Source organism: Podarcis bocagei, assembly GCF_964188305.1.
Source record: "Podarcis bocagei genome assembly, chromosome: 6".
Lineage (NCBI taxonomy): Eukaryota > Metazoa > Chordata > Lepidosauria > Squamata > Lacertidae > Podarcis > Podarcis bocagei.
Window position 1 is genome coordinate 41,094,386 of NC_138130.1, and position 19,259 is coordinate 41,113,644.

Sequence of the window (19,259 nt, forward strand, 5' to 3'; positions counted from 1 at the left end):
GCGCTTCCGGCGTAGGCCGGCTTGTTTGGGTATTACCGTCACACTATGGCGGCGCGCAGAGCTGAGCTAGCGTGTGTCGACGGCAGCCGTGCTGTGGGGACCGGACCGAGCCCTGCACAGCCGCAGGAGCAGCGAGAGGGGCAGGAGGCGGCGCGGGCGTCAGGAGGCGGCTCTGAGGTAAGAGCCCGCCCTTACCGTTCTCCGTTGCGCGGGCGAGGGGCGCCTGCTCTCCACGCGGCCGCTGCCCCGTGGCGCAGTGGAAACGGCAAAGGGCTTCTCGAAGGGCTCCCTGAGGAAACGGGGCACGGTGCCCCCAGGAGCGTCGCGCGCGCCTGCTCTTCTTGGGTGTGGGGCGACTCGGGGCAGAGGCCCTTGGGGAGGTGAGGGCTTCAAGTACGTTTCGGGGCACAGGAACCGAAGCTGGGCTGCCCGTGGCGGCCGCTTGGTAAACGGCAGTTCAGCTAATCCGGTTCTTGCGTTTCTCTTTCTCCCGGGGCGTTATGGCTTCCCCGCCAAAGGGCCGGCAGGCCGTTCTCGCGTAGCCGCACAAAGTCGTAACGACTGCAGCAGCAGGAAGAGATGTCTCTTAATAGGATTTTGTGCGCAAGGTGATATTAATATTTTCCAGCCCTCATTCCTGGCGAGAGATGGGAGCCAGATACAACAAAATCATATCGATATGGGTTTGCCATACGGATCTCCCAGGCGTTGCTAACAAACACCTGTTCAGAAGGAAGGCTTGCGAGTTTATGTGTGGGCACGCACTGGTTGCCTGTCTGCCTCTTTTAGCCAAACCAAAAATGCAGATCGTTGTTTTTGCTTCTCTCTCACACGCTGGTGCCCAGCAGCAACTGCGAAGGCCCTAGGTCAGTATAGAAAGGTAAGAAGGGTGGACAAAGGCATTAAAACAGCTTTGTCCAAAAGCAACACTAAAAGTCCCTGTGAATTTTTTCCCGTTGGAAAAACAGGCTGGGATGTGTGCGTTGGTTTGAGCACCTCACCAAGCAGTGGGCAAGAAAGCCATCCATACAACATGTCCTTCATGAAAGGCAAGTGGAAATATGCTGGCTTGGACACTGTCACTCAGGAGTCCTCTGTGCAGCAGCCAAGGAAGCCTTTCCTCTGGCCTTTCCTGATCCAGAGCCTAAAAGAGCCGATGGCTTGATGACATGACCCTGCTTGCCAAAGCAAATCTTAGAGTTAGAAGACTAGTTGCTAATCAAGTTTGTCCAAGGACAGCGGGACACTTGCTACAGTGAACAAAAAAGACTTGAGTACTCGCTTGGATATCTATTATGTACTATTGGAAGAAAATTTTGCTTATGTGGGGTGGTAAATACTAGTAAAATGTAACATGTGAAAAATTGTGTTTGGCTATATTTTGCTACATATCTGAGATGTGAAGTGTGCAAAATATGGGAAACGGGAAGACACCTTTTACATCTCCCAGTATTCTGCTTATGTAAAATGAATTAATCCTGCATACTGAACAGGGAGTTTACAACATATAATAAAAGCAACAACCGGATAATAAAGCAAGACTGCAGTCCTCACCCTAGTTAGAGGGGAGTTAACCACATTGAATTCAGTAGGACTTTTAAGTAGATTGTGCTGCAGAAGAATAATTTATTAATATTAAATCTGACTAGACAGTGAGCTTTAGTAACAACAGCCATTTCAAATCTCACCAAATGGTTAAAAGCAAAATTTTAACTGGTTCTTAAAACTCAAGGAAGGTTGGAAAAGTTCAAAAGAAAGGCTCTGTATCTTGTAGCCACCCACCTTAGTTCAGAAGGTAGCGGCACGTAGAGAGAGACATCCAAGGTCTCAAAAGGTCAGGAAGGACATGAATATCTCGGTAACATCTAAGATTACTTCAGATCATAAATAATTTGAGAGACCATGCTTTTGCTTGAAGAGCTGTAGTTTAATATAATTGCTTTAAAAATATGTGTAAATGTCACTGCAGTTTAGAAGTACAGGGGATGACAATTTTGTGTGTGCTCAAAGCAAGAGTGCTGTTTTCAAACCCAGAAGATAGCAGGTCAGGCTTCTGTGCGATCTACTGACATGCATGATGATGTAGAACACAAGCCCTGCGCAAATCAGGGGTTGTTTGTATACTGTTTGCTCAGTTGCTGGATTGGGGAGTACAGTGGTGCCTCGCAAGACGAAATTAATCCGTTCCGCGAGTCTCTTCGTCTAGCGGTTTTTTCGTCTTGCGAAGCAACCCGATTAGCGGATTAGCGCTATTAGTGGTTTAGTGGATTAGCGGCTATTAAAGGCTTAGCGGCTAAAAGGCTATTAGCGGCTTAGAAAAGGGGGGGGAGCGGAAAAAAATTGGAACACTCGCAAGACGTTTCCGTCTTGCAAAGCAAGCCCATAGGGAAAATCGTCTTGCGAAGCAGGTCAAAAACGGAAAACCCTTTCGTCTAGCGGGTTTTCCGTCTTGCGAGGCATTCGTCTTGCGGGGCACCACTGTATTTAAAACATGCTTTGAAAAGCAACTGTTACTCTTTCCACAGGCCCCTAGCCTGTAGAGCCAGTATTATTTAGCATAGTCAAAGTCTGTATCTTAGCACAGCCATGAACTCCAGTATGGTATAAATTTTTGCTTTTGCTTCTAATCTAAAATAGACATAACTACCAACTAGTTCTGAGTTCTCAGTTGCAAATATATTTAATAATATATTATAGTTTTTAAAAACTTTTGCTTATTAAATACAAGTAAAATTAACAAGGCAAATTAGATCGCTCTCTAGGACATCATAATTTTTTCTGATGCAAACTGAATTGTTAGGTAAAACAAGATAAATCTAACATTGAAACAAAAATTGCGCATTTACTGTAGATTGATTTTACTGTACAAAAATTAAAGAATGACCACATTTTAGCAAGCTTACTCCATTTGTTTCTTTGACCCTTAATTAGGTCTTTGAACTATAGATGAAAATTCCCACATGACCTTTTCTGTTTGAGATGATATGCTCAGAAGTCTCCTATATTTTGCCTATAGAAATCTTGCTGCTGTCACAAAATGTTGATTCCTTGTCCTTTTTTTTCCTGTGCAGCAACAGTTTGTCAGGAAAAGAGAGGTTCTAAATAACATCATATCCCATTCCCCCCATGCTATTTTCATTCTTTTTCATTCTTTTTTTTTTGCCAGTCTTTACCAAAAATTCCAATAGGTTAAATTAATAGCTTTTTCTTTTCTAATAAATAGAGCATCATATATTTTCATTACTTTAATTTCCCTTCATGACCCTATTTCAATAAAAATTGTGGCCAATATTCCATAAACTTTCCCCACCTAATCCGTAGCTTGTTCCTAAAGCTGGAGCCCAGCTAACCCATGCATCTCTCTCCTTACCCGCAAAGCAATTCATACCATCGAGTGGAATGGAATGGAATCTTTCAAATATGAAACTGCATATTGCTGATTTGTTATAAGGTTTTTAAACTGCAGAGTAATTGAGCCGTCGGGTTTGAACAGTTGTTACATTCATTTCCCCTGCGGGACATTCCGATAGCCATTAAGAAAGCCTCTTTCCAAAAAATAAACCCGGCATCAGGCTTACTTTTAAATAAACTTCAAATAAACGTGTAACTAATTTTTGTTTCGAAATTCCCCATGGCACTGAGAGAGCGGGTGTGTGCACATTTAAAAAAACCAACCCTGGGCTGCCCTCCCATTTGGGGATGGAACTCCATTGTCCCCAAAGCAGCCCCCGCTTGGCCTGCGCTTTCCTCGCCGGCAGCCGGCGCCGCAGATGCCTCTTTGACGTCCTTTCTCCCGCGTGCGCGCCCAAGCTCCGCCCACGGGGCGCACGCGCCGGAGCGCCGGCAATAGCCGGGTATTTAAGCAGCAGGGAGCGGAAATCCCTCCTCCTCCCCTTGGCGCCCTTCTATCCCCTGCGCCAGCTTCCGGCTTCGCAGGTTCCTCGGGTCCTCGGTGGTGGTGGACGAGGCAGATGGCGGAGCAGGTAAACCGCTTCCCGCCGCGCTCTCCTCGCGCGCTCAGCTGAGCAACAGCCGCGCATCGGGACAAAAGGCGCCGGTCGTCGTCCCCCGTCTCTCGGCGCCGTCCCTTCCCGGTCCTCGCTTGTCAGGGACCTTCTCCAGTGGCGGGTAGCATCTCCCGCCGCGCTCTTTCTGCCCCGCACGATCCTCAGCTGTTTTCAGGAGAAGTGGACTGTACCGCGAGGGATTGTACCGAGGCGCGGTTAACTAGAAGGGTTTGCTCTGGCATCCCTAGCCTGCTGCTATGTCATTCGTAAAAAACAAATAACACGTAATACAGTACAGGGATACCTCGGGTTACAGACGCTTCAGGTTACAGACTCCACTAACCCAGAAATAGTACCTCAGGTTAAGAACTTTGCTTCAGGATGAGAACAGAAATCGAGTGGTGGCGCAGCAGCAGGAGGCGCCATTAGCTAAAGTGGTGCTTCAGGTTAAGAACGGACCTCCAGAACGAATTAAATACTTAACCCGAGGTACCACTGTATATGGGGTTTTGTCAATGCGTGTTAACCTCGGGACGAAATACAAATGGGTCTTTTCCGCCTGGGTAACCTGAGCTCTTTTCTCTCCCTTCAAAGCATATGCTGCTTACTGAGGAAGAACCACAAAACTGTAAATTTGGAAGGAGCAGCCCGGACCAGCAGCTGAGGAACAGCAAGTGCGCTGCGCTGAATACAATGTTGCAACATTCAGATACAAATTGCGATGGCGTGGAAAATGCAGGTGCGTTGGAGGAGGCAGAGGATTTTATTCCCAGAAACAGAAATGTGTTGGGAGCAGCATTCTGCCCTCAGGAATTGCGAGAGGAGACCCCTGGAAGAGAAGAGACTCGTACTGACCCACCTGATGGCCAGCAAGACCCAGAAAGTGAGAAGGGCAAAGAGAAAACCTTAGGTATACGACAGTGCTGAACCAGGATAAATAATTGAACATTGACTTTTGAAGTTAGGTTGTCCAGCATTGAAAAAATAGAACACTTGTTTACATTTCTTGATAACATACTTAGCAAAGCAATCGAAAGAGGGGCTAAGGTGGTGTGAACCAGTGGATCCTCTGCTATAGCCCTGCCAGTTAGGACTGAAGAAGATGTGTATGTGGGGAGAGGGAGTCTTTGTTGTGGCAGCTCTAGTCTGGTGCAGGAGACATGCTCAGATCAGGCCCTTCTCTAATAAAATGACTGGCTTAGGATCAGGTGGATACATCCCTGTCCCTGATCTATCCCGTTTTGGAACGCTGTGGTAGTTTGTGTCAGCAATAGCTTTTCAACATCCTGTGTTTGGTAGTCACAGTGGAGGCCTCTGTGCTAGTGGAGTACACCCCCCCCCCCCCGGAGCAGAACCTGGCAGATAGAGACTTCCACTCAAGCCTAACTCCCTCTCACTGTTCTGATCACGGGATTAGGACACCCAACAGAAGGTTCTTCTGCTGCCTTGTTCTTTGCTCCCCCCCCCCCTTTGCTGTATCAAATCTAATTTTAGAAAACGATGAGACATTCTGATAACTGGAGAATAAAGCTATGTTCTACCTTCAGTGTTGGAGGTAGTATGATGGGAATCGGAAGTGGGAAAATCGCCCTTGTAGTCAAGTCCTGCTTGTGGGCTTCCCTTAGGCCTCTGGTTCGCAATGTGAGAATAGGATCCTGGTCCAAATATGCCTTTTGCCTGATACAGCAAGACTCTTCTTATGTTTTTTTTATGGTACTTTGAAGAATGCCTTGCTCTGTTTCATCACTTTGTCTTTGAAGTAGAGATCCTAAGAAATGTCCAGTATTCCTACTGTATCAAACTTCTTTTTCAGTAATCTGGCCTTGTATTGTACCAAAGTTCTTGTTGCTTTTTTTGTTGATAATTGCCTAATACTTTGTATTTTCTAGGTATAATTATAAATGTTCCATTTTCTACTATCAACATATGTTACTCAGAGCACAAAATGTTCTGGTAATACTTCTAAAATACTTTTCTTCTTGGTCTGTAGGGAAAGAAGTACTCTTATTGATGCAAGCTTTAAATACTCTTGCTACTCCAGAAGAAAAGTTGGCTGCACTCTGCAAGAAATATGCTGATCTGGTAATTATGTACTACAATTAAAGTCACATGCTTTCTCTGTAGTTGCAAATTAACTTTGTAAACATGCCTAGGTATCTTAGCATTGGAGTTTCATTCCTTTGAATGTTCCTACAACCAATAGAAACAGATTGAAATGTCAAATGTCAAGAACAATTAAACATCTTAATGTTGTTATTTGCACCGTTTCTATAGTGCTTAATATCACCCTGGTTAAAGCTTATTATAATGGGATCATGGAAAAAATATTTTTTAATGTATGTTATTTGGCACTGTCCTCTCAAAAGTGTGGGAACTTTTTAAGCTCCTGGTTGCATGTTAAGACATTATTTGGTTTTGATAAAGGTGAGGAAGCAGAACTATACTTTCTGTTGCCCCTATTGCTGCTTCATTCAAAGACTCTCTAATTCAGGGGTGGGAAACCTGTGACTCAGAAGCAATTTAGTGCAGCAGCAACTGGACAGTCATAGGTTCCACATCCAAGCTGTAATTGGAGTATGTATAAATACAGAGGAAATGGTATTTACATGTGCTTTGGCTAGGTGTTTTTAGTCAAGACACCAGCTGTCATTCAGCTGTATTGTTGACTTCAAGATTGCCTGTTCCCTCTCGCATGCACAATGGATAATTCTTCGAGAAAAGAGTGTATGCAATTTCTGTTTATGTGGGATCATGCCCCTAGTTCCTGGGTTATATCCAACATGTCCGCGTGACAGCAGACTGGACTTCTACTTATGCAACAGGTCTTCCCCTTCTTCTCCTTCCCCCTGCACACACCCCAGATCTGCTGTGTATTCAATTCAGAAAATGTTTAGAATGTAACAAATCTTGAGTAAAGAATTCTATAGATGAAGGTCAACATATGAGAGGTTGTCTATGTGCACTTATTGTCTTGTCAGACAAAAAGTTCTAAAAGATTTGCTGTGAAATTTGCCTTAAGTCATGGAAGGACAATGTGGAAAGAAGAAAGAATTGTGTATTCCAAAGTCACAAGATTCTAAAAGAAACTAGCATTGTGAATCCTGTTCTGAAGCTAGTTCAGAAGTAAAGAGGAATATTGGTTATAGGTGTATGCATTGTGTGGTGGCTGAGTTGATGGGGGTAAGGACACCTGGCCATCACCACAGTCCAAGCTTCCAGTTATACTACAAGGGTAGCAAAGACTGCAAACTAAAATAACTGGGAGGTGTTGACCCTCTTCTTTAAAATACAGTCATACCTCATGTTAGGTTTGTTTCGTGTTACGTTCTTTCAGGTTACTTCCCGCGGCGACCCAGAAGTACCAGAAAGGGTTACTTCCGGGTTTCGCCACTCACGCATACGCAGAAGCACCAAATTGCGCCACGCACCTACGCAGATACGGCACTTCAGGTTGCGCTCTTTTCATGTTGCGAATGGGCCTCCGGAACGGGTCCCGTTCACAACCAGAGGTACCACTGTAGATCTCTCCAGTCTGGATAAGAGGCCCTAGCAGTCCTCAATCTTACCTGGATTTGATTATGCTCATTTATAATGAAATGAAACATAATCCAAGTGAATAGCTCAGTTGGTTAGTGTTTGGTGCTGATAATCCCAAGGTTGCAGGTTCGATCCCTCTAAGGGACAGCTGCATATTCCTGCATTGCAGGGGGTTGGACTAGATGGTCCTCAGGCTCCCTTCAATTTTTACAATTTTATGATTCTGTAGCAAGTTGTGATTGTGAGGTTCTGGTTCTGTTGGCTTATGGCCTATTTATCTGATTGATTAAAAACAAATGCAATCCGTTGGAGACTGTAGCTACAGAAAACCTCTTCAGTTCTAAAGGGTAATGGCAAAGAATAGGTTGGGGGGTTTTTTAACCTCTTCTTCTTTTTCTCATTTAGTTGGAGGAGAGTCGAAATGTTCAAAGGCAAATGAAGATGTTGCAGAAGAAACAAGCACAGGTTGTGAAAGAGAAGGTCCACTTGCAGAGTGAGCACAGCAAGGCCATTCTAGCACGCAGCAAACTGGAATCTCTCTGCCGTGAGCTTCAACGCCATAATAAAACTTTAAAGGTCAGTTTGATAAGATAGTACATGAAGCAGATTCTGAGAGCAATATGATTTTCTAAAAATAGGGTGGCTGCTGGAATATATAAACAATAGTATAGCAAAATGGAAAACAATTGGGAGTGGATGGAAACACAGTCTATTGAGCACCAGTTTAGTTTATTCCTTGATGCTATGTTATAGCAAAGATGCTTGATCCTCTAGAAGTTGACTGCTGGTTATCCCCTGGAAATGTGTCTCTGAACAAGGTTGTTAATACATTTTACACTGGGACCCAGGGATAAGAGGCTAGAAAGCAGGTGGGCTTCTCTCAGTTTGTGTCCAGCTCTAAACCCATATTGGATGCAATGAATTATTGCAAGTACAGTGTGACAAGGATGTAGTAGTAAGAGCACTTGAGATGATTAAGCAGCATACAGAAGGGTGGTATGGGGTATTGTCATGCCAAAGGCAAGGTGGTTCTTTTATAATGAGATTCAGAAGCAATACAAAATACACAAGTGAGTGAGAAGATTTAAAGATTTTATTCCAAAACAGCAAGCAATATATACATACCAAGCAAGCACTTCAGTCTGCTACTTGGAAGCCTTCAAGAAGCGGCAAAGCGACTCCCCCAGGTAGCCGCAGTCTGCACGGCCCTGCATGCACGAGCTTCAAAAAAAACCTGCCCAAACTATCCAATTTTATAGATAGCCTGTGTGGCTTCCAAGACTGGTTACGTGCAGATCATCCATTAGCCACCCCCTCCCACTGCTTCACTTTCTCAAAACAATGTCAAACATCAAAGAAGGCACCCAGCACTATCCTCCGCAACTAAGGAAGGCAGCTGTGTGTGGGGGTTCACCTCCTCCCAACAGTCTCAGGACATTAAAGACTGTTCTCACACCATCAAAAAACTTAACAAGAGCAAAGAGAGAGGGGAATGTCCACCCCTCCCTCCCTGTTCCCAGCTCTGGAAATCAGTTTTTGACTCTCCCTGACACTCCCTAGCATCCTTTGGGGAGATTAGTTTTCTAAGTAACAAGCCTCAGCCCCATTTAAGGAGATCTGCTGGTGCCTCCTGCTGCATTACAAAGTCTAGTCTACGTGATGCAGTATCCCATAGAGTCCTAGCAAATTGCACATTGAGGAAAGGCCATTACTAGTTGTAAAGCACAGAGGACTCACTGCTGCTGGTTTAGATGGGCCAGTGGACTCAGTATAAGGAAGTTTATTAAGTTCTTGTGCTCTGATCAAGTGGGGGAGGAGATTGGGGGCAAGGCAATACTGTTCTTTTCCTAGCTCCTGTGGAGATAGCACCACTCCAAGTGTGAATTGTATCCTTCCCTTATTCCATCCTGAAGTTAAAGCTATGATATTGTTAGCACTTTGGGAAGTAGCTGTAGTGACGTGCAACTGTTCTGGAAAAAACAACCTGATTCTTCAGTTAGATCAGCCCTTAATTCATGGAAATGTGCTACTACTCGCTTTTGTTGATAGTTGTAGTTAAGTAGAAGTTAAAATTAGGGTGTCCTACTAGACCCATCAGTCACAAAGTTTGACCAGCCTGGTTCTAGATAAAAGAGTTATTTTGCATACCATGCACTTGTACTTCAATGGAGGCAGGAGCTTGTCTGCATATTTAAGGCAGGAGCAAGAACAGCAAGTTGGACCTCATGCTGGGTGTTGCTGTAGATCTTGTGGTGACTATTGATTCTCATGAGGCAGAGGTGTGGAAGCACAACAACAAAGGCCCTGCTGTGGAAAACAATTGATAGCTCCTTGTTCCCCCAAAATATAGACTTGCTTGCTTCAGTAGAAACCAGCCTATTTTGCAAATGAAGTGACAATAACTGTCTGGTGCTAGTAGCTGCTGGTACGTGGAAAAGAATTTATTTATAAGCTGCTTTCTTTTGCTGATTCAAGCTCATAGCCACCACTTCTCCAGTTCAAGAGGTATAACTTAATAATTGTGCCTCAGCAACAAAACCTACTGAGAAGCTTCTGTATCCTGGTTGGAGAGCTAAACAGTGCATGTTCATGTGTCTTATAGGCAAATTGTTCCAGAGAAGTGGAAGCTAGCATCCATTCCAAGGGACTAAACCATTAAGATGACATTGGCCTGATTTTTTTTTTATTGTTGTCCAAAATAATTAGTAAAAACATGTTGCTTTAATCTCTCTTGGTAAAAGGAAGAGAACATGCAACAAGCCCGTGAAGAGGAAGAGAGACGTAAAGAAGCAACTGCCCACTTCCAGATCACACTAAATGAAATTCAGGCACAGCTGGAACAGCATGGCATACACAATGCAAAGCTTCGCCAGGAAAATATTGAATTAGGAGAGAAGTTGAAGAAACTTGTAGAACAATATACGCTGCGAGAAGAAGTAAGTGGATTTATTAGTCCTTCACTGTTTTGTTATTCAATAGCATTTCATTTTGGAATATTACAGCTTGATGATAAATTATCTCACATGAACATATTTACTCTTAGGTTTGAATGTGATGCAGTGGCTTCTGACTGCAGGAAATGCATTTGACAAAGTAATTAATAATCAAAGGTCACACGTAGAAGGAAGGAGACATCATTTAAAGCTTGACTTCATAAGATGCAGTATTTGCACAATATAAAGAAATACAGAAAGGAATACAAATTCTACTTACCTCAACTTAGGAGCAAATGTTTGATCTATACAATGTTTCTGTATAGTCCTGTGGGGAACCTGTGGTCCTCCACCTGCGCTCTTGACTTTATAATCCCTGTCCATTGGTCATGCTGACTGGGGCTGATGAGAGTTGCAGTCCAGCAATAATCTGGAAGGCCACAGGTTCTGGCTCTTTCAGACACTGGGTTGTATCCAGAGTTGCCTTTCAACGAATGGAATAGTTCCTTCAGTTTACAGAGAGGGCAGAGCTCCAGTGAAGGCTTGTTTCTGAAGAAACGAGGAGGGCCATTATTTTCACTGACTCCACCCGCAGCACCCCATGTCATCTCTTACTCTGTGATGGAGGGTCCATTACCCTGCCCTCCATTCAGATTTTCAGCAGGTATCAGGGGAAGAAAGAATTCACAAATGTTGCTTTCTTCCATAGTATTGTCCCATGTTTTGCTCGGTGCAGCTCTAAATCAAACCCTCTCTTGTTGTCCTGCCCTTCCTCCTGGAAGCAAGGGTAAATTGGTAAACATGGTAAATTGGGTTGAGAGAAAGTACCAGTCCAAGAGTTACCTTAAGAGTGAACACATACAGATGTTCTCCATTTTACATTTTAAAAATGCTGTTGCATTCCTTCGGGGATCCATAAGACACTCTTATTGAAATTCCACAGTGTTTAAATTGCACCAGTTAACTAACTAGAAACTCTGAATGGCATTATTATTATTATTATTATTATTATTATTATTATTATTATTATTATTATTCTTTACCACCCTCTCCAAACTTCAGTTACTGCTTGTTCTATTTAGTATTGAATAATCCACTGTATAGTGTGTCTTACAGAGTTAATGCTGCTAAACAATACTATTTGAAATCAGCTTCTGGTTATCTACGTTTCATCTTGAAGGCTGTACTTCTCAGTCTTTGATCCTGCTCCTTAATAAAATTAAAAAGCCTCTACTATAAGTCAAACTGTTAAACATTTTCTCAAGCCTGCTTCTGCTTACTTGTTTTTGAAGTGCCGCAGATTACTATATTCTGTGTTAGAATCAGAATTTATGTTTGTGGGGTGTATGTGCAGCACCTGTTGCTTAATGGTGTAATCCTGTGCATGTTTACTCAGAAGTAAGCCTACTCTGTTAAGCGGGGTTACTAAGTATGCATAGGATTGCAGCCTGCGTGCGTTTCGTCAGTCATACATTGGTGGTGGTCACTTCGATTTCAAGGGTTTTTTGATGGTGTCAAAACTGCTAGCACATGTTTTCCAGGTTAAGCATGGCTTTCCATATGTGGTGGTGGCCAGTTAGTTAAACCAGGTAAGAGCCATGATGAACATGAGGGTAACTTTAAAGTTTTTTTTTTAAAAAAAGATTCATTTTGAATCTTTTGAAAAGGTTTACTAGGTATTGATGGTACCAACATTCATGCTTTCTTCTAGCACATGGACAAAGTCTTCAAGCATAAAGAACTGCAACAGCAGCTGGTGGATGCCAAGCTTCAGCAGACAACTCAGCTAATAAAAGAAGCAGAAGAGAAGCATCAGAGAGAGAGGGAGTTTGTAAGTATTTCTGAGTGCATGAAAAGTATTTGGATATGCCTGAATTTTCCCTCTGGTAGTAACTTGGTACAGTAGTGCGTTTTAGGCCTGAAACTAGAACTAGAACAAATGGTAAACTGCTCCATTTGAATTTTCTGTCTCGTGCTTACTGTATGTTAGCAAACTTATCAGTAATCTGTATAGGTCATAAGTCCTTTAGAATGGGCAGTTTGGCAACTTCTACACAGTTCATGGCATGGAGTAAATTTGTAGCACTAAAATGTATACTATATAAATAATAAAAATCATGTATGCATGTATTTGTACCCCACCCATCTGACTGGGTTGCCCCAGCCACTCTGGGCAGCCTCTAGCACATATAAAAACATAGTAAGACCTATGCAGGGCTACCTTCGGATGTTTCCTAAATGTTATATGATTACTCATCTCCTTAACATCTGATGGGAGGGCATTCCACAGGGTGGGCACCTAGTTCCCTGTAGCTTCACTTCTTGCAGTATGGGAACTGCCAGAAGGCCCTCGGTGCTGGATCTCTCCGGGGTGAATGATTGGGGGGGGTGGAGATGCTCTTTCAGGTATACATATATATGCAGCTTTGTTTCTTGCTGCTCTCATTACCTCTTAGCAGCTTAGTACGTAATGCATTTCTACATGCCATTATTTTTTCTTCTGCTCGGAAGAAATACAGATGTGTTAACTCCTGATGGCTGGGATGCCTAGCAGTTTTAAGAGAGCATTAAAAAAAAATTGCTACAAGAAAATCTTCAGATTAACATATTTATAATTCCATACATTCAAAATATTTTGAACAGATATTCTGTAGTTACTCAACAAAGCTGTGTATTTTTAGTGAACAATTAAAGTATGTTGCCGAACACGAGATCATCACATTGTGTGATCCATGGTGCATTAAATTCTTCAGTGCACTTAAACTCAGAACGTCTTTCCAGTGATGTTCATTCAAAACCAAAGCTTTACCTTTGCAGAGAAAAATTTGCAGTAGTGTTGTAGAATCTCCAGTAGTTAGGATATAGTAACCAGTGATACTATATACTATATAGGAGTGGAAATCTGCAGTAGTGTTAATAGGAACTGCTAAACAAAACCAAATACAGTAAGACTGGCTAAATATGTTCTTATTTTTGAATTTATTTGTAAATTTGTCTCTCTCATGTATCACCACTTTAATTGACCTTAAGAAAACAAATACATTTGTTCTAATTGACTTTGAAAAAATGGCTCTAAATTTGAATGCCGGCTGGTAAATTTCTTCATCTTCTGCCAATAAATAACTTTGTTTAAAATCTCTTACATAAAATAGGAAGAATAAAGGCGTAGCAAAATGTAGATGATGTGCTTTCTTTGGTTTAAAAGTAATGTAGAGACAATACAATTTTTCTTCCTCTTCAGCTACTAAAAGAGGCTACTGAGTCTAGACACAAGTGTGAACAGATGAAACAGCAAGAAGCTCAATTAAAACAGCAGGTAAACTAATTTAAACATTTTCTGCATTAAGGATGTTAATCACTTAGTTACAAACTTGGTTGAGAAAATTATTTGTTCTCTTAGAATTTCTAAAACATTTTCAGAAACTAGCAAATCAGTGAAACAAGTTGGAAACCCATAAGGAGCCCCTGGGAAAGGGAAGATAAAAGGAGTTGGGAAATTCCACCCCCCTTGGAAGATTGGTGAACTCTTGAGATAATGAGTAGCTTCTTGCTCACCTGGCCCCCTAAATCTGTTCTGGTGTTCCCCTCAACTTTTCCTGCTAGATTTGGGGAGGGGCACATGAGAGGAGAGGGAGTAGTTCTATTGCACAAGGGGAAATCCTTGCACTAGCTTGAGCACATTATTATTGTTATTGTTATAAAACAGTATATTAACTCATTTCTTGTTCTGATGGTGCTGGGTACGTTTTGGCTGGTCTCTGGCAAATTCACAGGACTATTATTTTTCTCCAAGGTGGCTGTTTTTGGGCCATAATGCAGGTACTTGTGAAACCATTCTTGTGAGTGGGTTTATCACTTTAAGTGGCTGCTCTTATGTCATGCTAGGTAAGTCTCAAAAATCAGACTTTCCTAGTGTATGATGATCCCACTAACAAGAATATATTTTAATATGAACCTCCACTGCATGATGCCACGTGGAAAAGTTCTACCTTGTGGCAAAAAGTTCTAATGCCTTGGTTCTTGGTTTGGTAGTGCCCTGCCTAAATCTAAATGCTGCTGGATTTACTTCGTTTTTCCAATGCTTACTAATAGTGCATGGGAAAGTACCCCTGAGAAACTCAGTGCTGAAACAAATTGCATACTAACCTATAATATTGGCAATGACTTAACAATATTAAAACCATTTTTGTGCACCCAGTGGCTTGGCTTTTTTGTTCTATGCCTTATTCTGCAGCGTAATGTAAAAGAGATCTTGGTCAATAGTGGCACAAATAAGCAGTTCAATTGGGAACTTAGTTTCTAGAATGATTTTGGCAAAAACATGTCTTGTGTGGTGTCCTGAAAGGTTTGTGATGGATTTACATGTCACGTTTTGTGGAGGACTGATGAGATATGTTCACCCATGACAGCTCAACCACTCACGAACTTCTTATTCCTGTAGTACTTTCCCTTCCACCTCAAGTTTTGCGTCATTATTGCATACTATGCAAATAAAAGAATTTGTATTACTTTAATATGGGTTAGGTATCCTACAGTGCAATCCTACACACACCTACTCAGGAGAAAGCACCACTAAGTTCAGTGCAACTTTCTCCCAGGTACCTGTGTGTAGCATTGCATCCTTAATCTGTTGGTTCTAAGAGAGGAGTGGGAGAACGAATGGTTAGTTTGCAAGATTTTTCCTAGGGCACATGCATAGGTGGTGGTTGAGTTTAAAACTTGAGTGAATAGAGCTTAGATAAAAGTTCTTCAGAGGAGGAAATGGGTTCAAAGCCGTTCACTTCAGTGGGAGTACTCATGGGACTACTTTGTTGACTACAACCCAGCAAACCCAGCAAAACAAAGAATCCTTTATTCTCATTCTTTTTAACTCCTTTAGCATGCTGTTCTGCTTTGAAAGCCACCTCATCCTTAGGTAATTGTCACATAAGTGAAGTTCAGTCTTTTGAAATCACATATTTCACTGTTTACCAAATAGTGGAATTTCCATTGTGTAGCTACTGCATTTTATGTGTAACTCTAAATATTGCACATGTATAGAGGACTTAAGCATTGTCTCCTTCAGCTTTCTCTCTACATGGATAAATTTGAAGAATTCCAGACAACAATGGCAAAGAGCAACGAACTTTTCACAACATTCAGGCAAGAGATGGAAAAGGTACTTTGTTTACATGTATTATTTTCTGGTCTGCCTCATTCATTCATTTACAGTGGGGAGATTGTAGTAAGACTGCAGCCTTTTCAGTGGAGGCTGGTTCATGAGGGTGAATGGGACAGTGCCCCACCAACCTTACTCTCCCCTTATCCAGCTCCCAGCCACCTGCCTGCCTCCAGGGTTGGCATTTCCTGTCAGAATCCTCCACCTTGGCCTTGGTTTTGCCCTCGTGGAATGCAGCAGGGAGGCGGACAGACACAAAACTAGAATGAGTTGGTTCCACCTGCCATAGACTCTTGCTATGGTCCACCCTCCCAGTCCTAGTGGCCGAATCCTATATACATTCACCCATGAGTAAGACCCATTGAACTCAGTGAAACTTAACTTCTGAGAAAAGAGGTATAGAATTGCACTGTGAAAGAGACCTAGCTAGCCTGTGCACATCTTAATTATTGAAATCACCACCGTTAAAAGTTATTAATGATTTTAATTACTAAAATGCCAATAACTGAGTGATCTTGGTATGCTTTTCTTGTGGGAGATATTATAGTGCACTTAAAACTAAAACAAAAATCTTTAAATGAAACATGTAGGGAGGAGAGGGGAGAAAGTTCCATTGCACAAGGGAAAATCCTCCTACTGATGGAACATTCACCTTAGCACTGTGTTGAATTCCTCCCGTAATGTTTTTTCCCCCAGTTTAACATCTCATTTTAAACAGTGAGCTTGAGTGACTTAAGAATAAAGAGGCATTGAGACTTAAAAGGTAGGATTGGCTAATCTTAGGCCTCAGGCACCAGCAGGCTGAGGCTCATGGGAGTTAGTGGTCACCAAAAGGCTGGTCATCCTGGTTTTAAGTAGTGAAATGTTTTTGCTTAAAAGAAATCAATAACTTTAACGTTTCAGATGACCAAGAAGATAAAAAAACTGGAAAAAGAAATAATAGTTTGGCGCACAAAATGGGAAAACAACAACAAAGCTCTCTTGCAAATGGCTGAAGAAGTGAGTATTAGGTTTCATGATTAAAAATCCAGTGTGCCTTATATATTATGCAGGTAGCCTGTTTTGTATAGCTTTGTAGAATGTGAAGTTGAATCTGCACTAGCAGAAGCTCTTTGTTCTATACTGCCTGTTGTCTTTCTTTTTCTCTTGTGAAATAGTTACCAGTTATTTTTATACAAATCACTTTTATTAATATCTTCTAGTTAAACAAGGGAGGGCCCTGCTTAATGCTCCTAAACATATAATTTATTATCTTGTTTCTGAACATTTCAAGTATTTCTAGCATGCTCTTCATTGTAATACAGGGTACAACAATATATAAATGAAAACCAACCAAACATGCAATCCTAAAATAAAAAGAGCAGATAATATTACAGCATCCGCAGCAACAAGAGGAATAATCAGAAACAGGTCACACAAATGTCATCATGTGCAATCTCTTGCTTGTTTTCTGCAGAAAACAGTGAAGGACAAAGAATACAAAGGCTTCCAAATAAAACTGGAGCGTTTGGAAAAGCTGTGCAGGGCTCTTCAAACAGAAAGGAATGAGCTGAATGAGAAGGTGGAAGTTCTTAAGGAACAGGTTTCTTTAAGAGAAACAGATGTTGATCTAGCTGTGCATGTGCTGCAGTCATGCACACTCAATTCGCATGAGGAACTGGGGAGTTCTACCAATGGAGCGCAAGAAGGAATTCAGCCAGATCCTGAATCATCAGTGGCAAATGAAGGCTCTGAAAAAACTGTTTGCCTGGGTTCCATTCCTACTGCAGATTTTGTTGACTAAAAGTGTAAACACTGTATTGAGAGATATATTTTGTGTATAACTTTAACTGGTGGTGGTAACTCTTAGTTTTGTGGTGAAAATTTTCTTACTTTTTCTACCATATCTGTATTTTCTTAGAACAGAACTTGCCTGGTACAGGAAGCTGCATAGCGGCTATTGAATAGCTTATCTATAAATTTTCCACAACTGTGTTGCACATCTGCCTCGTTTTTTAAAACAGAACTCATAAAGGATGCATGCAGATTCCTTCCTTCTGACCCCATAGCACACATCACCATGTCATCTAAGACTCGTGTACAGATTTAACATCATGTCAGGGGAACAACTGTGGTCAGAGTGTTGCAGACTCGGGTTTGGGGGCGGGGGAGGGAATCGTTGGTTCTATTAAGTGAATTAAGGCTTAGTATTGAATTGTAATGACCAAATACTACAGTGAAATGTAATTGGAGATGTGATGGCCAGTGGAAGCTCATTACTGGATTCATATATGAACAAAACTAAAAACTCTTACAGGGTTTAGTGTAGCTGCAGTCTTGTCTACAGCTTTGAAATCTATATAATTTTGCAACTGGAAAACAGGGTGTACAACTCACATATTTCTCAGGATTGTCCTGCACAGTCAATTCATAGACGGAGTGACTGTTGCCTGACCTGTTAAAGTGAAGAAAAAAGGGAAGAAAACAGGCGCTCAGAAGTTTGTCCAATTAACCACCGACCAAAACTCAGATGCATTTTGAGCACACTTTTGCATCATCCTGGAGATAAAACCTTAATAGTTAAAACCTACTGCCTACAAATGCATGCGTGTAGTTGTGGCTTTTCTGATAAAACAAAATGCAATGGGTTTTTGGTTTGTGGGTGCAAGGCAAAAGTACTTTTTTCTGCCATTATTTCTTCACTAGGTTTGGTGCCTAATTAGCATGAAATAATGAACAGCTACAAAGGTGTTCACTGAAAATGAGTGTAATGACCAATAACACTCCATCTGTTGGTCCCTTTAATAGACAGTACAGCAGACCATAATGCACATATTTGACTGGAAACATGTTCCCATGAAAACTTACTTGCCTATTTAACAAGGATAGGTCAGAGTATAGATAATACAGTTTGTCGTCTAGGGATGGAGGGAGAATACTCTGATCTGTTTTCTCAACTATTGCTTTTTGTAAAATAAAAATGTATGACTAGATAAAACACACCTGTAAGCAAAAGTGCCTTCTGGTATCTATAGGTTACCTGGTAGATTTGGCACATCAGCTAACTAATATACAGCAAGCGAGGCTCCACTTTATTTCTGTTGCGTTTGTGGTTAGTGTTGTGAATGTAGATTGACCTGGAAAAGCCCAGATGCCCCCATAATTTGGACTTGTGTTTCTTTTATTTATTTAAAAGACAGGGACCAATAGTGTTTTCTTTGTTAATGTTAGGCAGAGTGCTACTAGGTCAGAAGCTGCTGTTTAACTCTGCCTTGCAGTTAGTAGCTTTCTAGTTGCTGGTTGTTTTGAAAAATACAAATACTCCTATTTCTGGTATTTAATTTGGTTTTCATTTTTAAGAGATTTCTGACTCAAGCACATAATTGTTGGCAGGTTCTCTCCTTGCCTACCCATTCTCTCTGAGTTGCAGAATACTTGAATGTTCAGGCTATGTTGCTGTGTGCTACCCTTTTCCTGGTGAAATGTACAGAATGGAAATATATGTCTTGAAAGGAAATAAAGGTTGGATCACACCTACTGAATGTTACCTAATACCATTGAGCAAAATCAAATTGGCATCTGCAGTGGCCTAATTTGGAAACTGGCCAGTTAATATTCCTTATAAGGTGCATTTGCAGTTTTTTC

At 41.8% G+C, this 19,259-nt stretch overlaps 1 protein-coding gene across 3 annotated transcripts; it reads left to right on the plus strand.

The window, feature by feature from the left end:
* The first annotated feature begins 2 nt into the window (after nucleotides 1-2).
* Nucleotides 3-17,614, plus strand: TXLNG (taxilin gamma). Of its 3 annotated transcripts, none has more exons than XM_081198125.1 (10): nucleotides 3-177; nucleotides 4,602-4,917; nucleotides 5,998-6,089; nucleotides 7,950-8,120; nucleotides 10,286-10,480; nucleotides 12,189-12,308; nucleotides 13,719-13,793; nucleotides 15,543-15,635; nucleotides 16,539-16,634; nucleotides 17,092-17,614. In XM_081198125.1, the coding sequence occupies exons 1-10, from the start codon at nucleotides 46-48 to the stop codon at nucleotides 17,416-17,418; spliced, it is 1,617 nt and encodes a 538-aa protein (XP_081054251.1). In that variant the 5' UTR covers nucleotides 3-45; the 3' UTR covers nucleotides 17,419-17,614. The 3 variants fall into 3 exon arrangements, with proteins under 3 accessions (XP_081054251.1, XP_081054253.1, XP_081054252.1); XM_081198127.1 differs by having other exon boundaries at nucleotides 4,602-4,746; XM_081198126.1 differs by lacking the exon at nucleotides 3-177 and adding an exon at nucleotides 3,858-3,983.
* Nucleotides 17,615-19,259: the final 1,645 nt, after the last annotated feature.

Excerpts from the sequence above, each read along its gene's own strand:
- TXLNG (XM_081198125.1), top strand. The coding sequence starts at position 46 with ATGGCGGCGCGCAGAGCTGAGCTAGCGTGTGTCGACGGCAGCCGTGCT. Across the intron at positions 178-4,601 it reads CGTCAGGAGGCGGCTCTGAG|CATATGCTGCTTACTGAGGA; the intron begins GTAAGAGCCCGC and ends CTCCCTTCAAAG. Across the intron at positions 12,309-13,718 it reads ATCAGAGAGAGAGGGAGTTT|CTACTAAAAGAGGCTACTGA; the intron begins GTAAGTATTTCT and ends CTTCCTCTTCAG.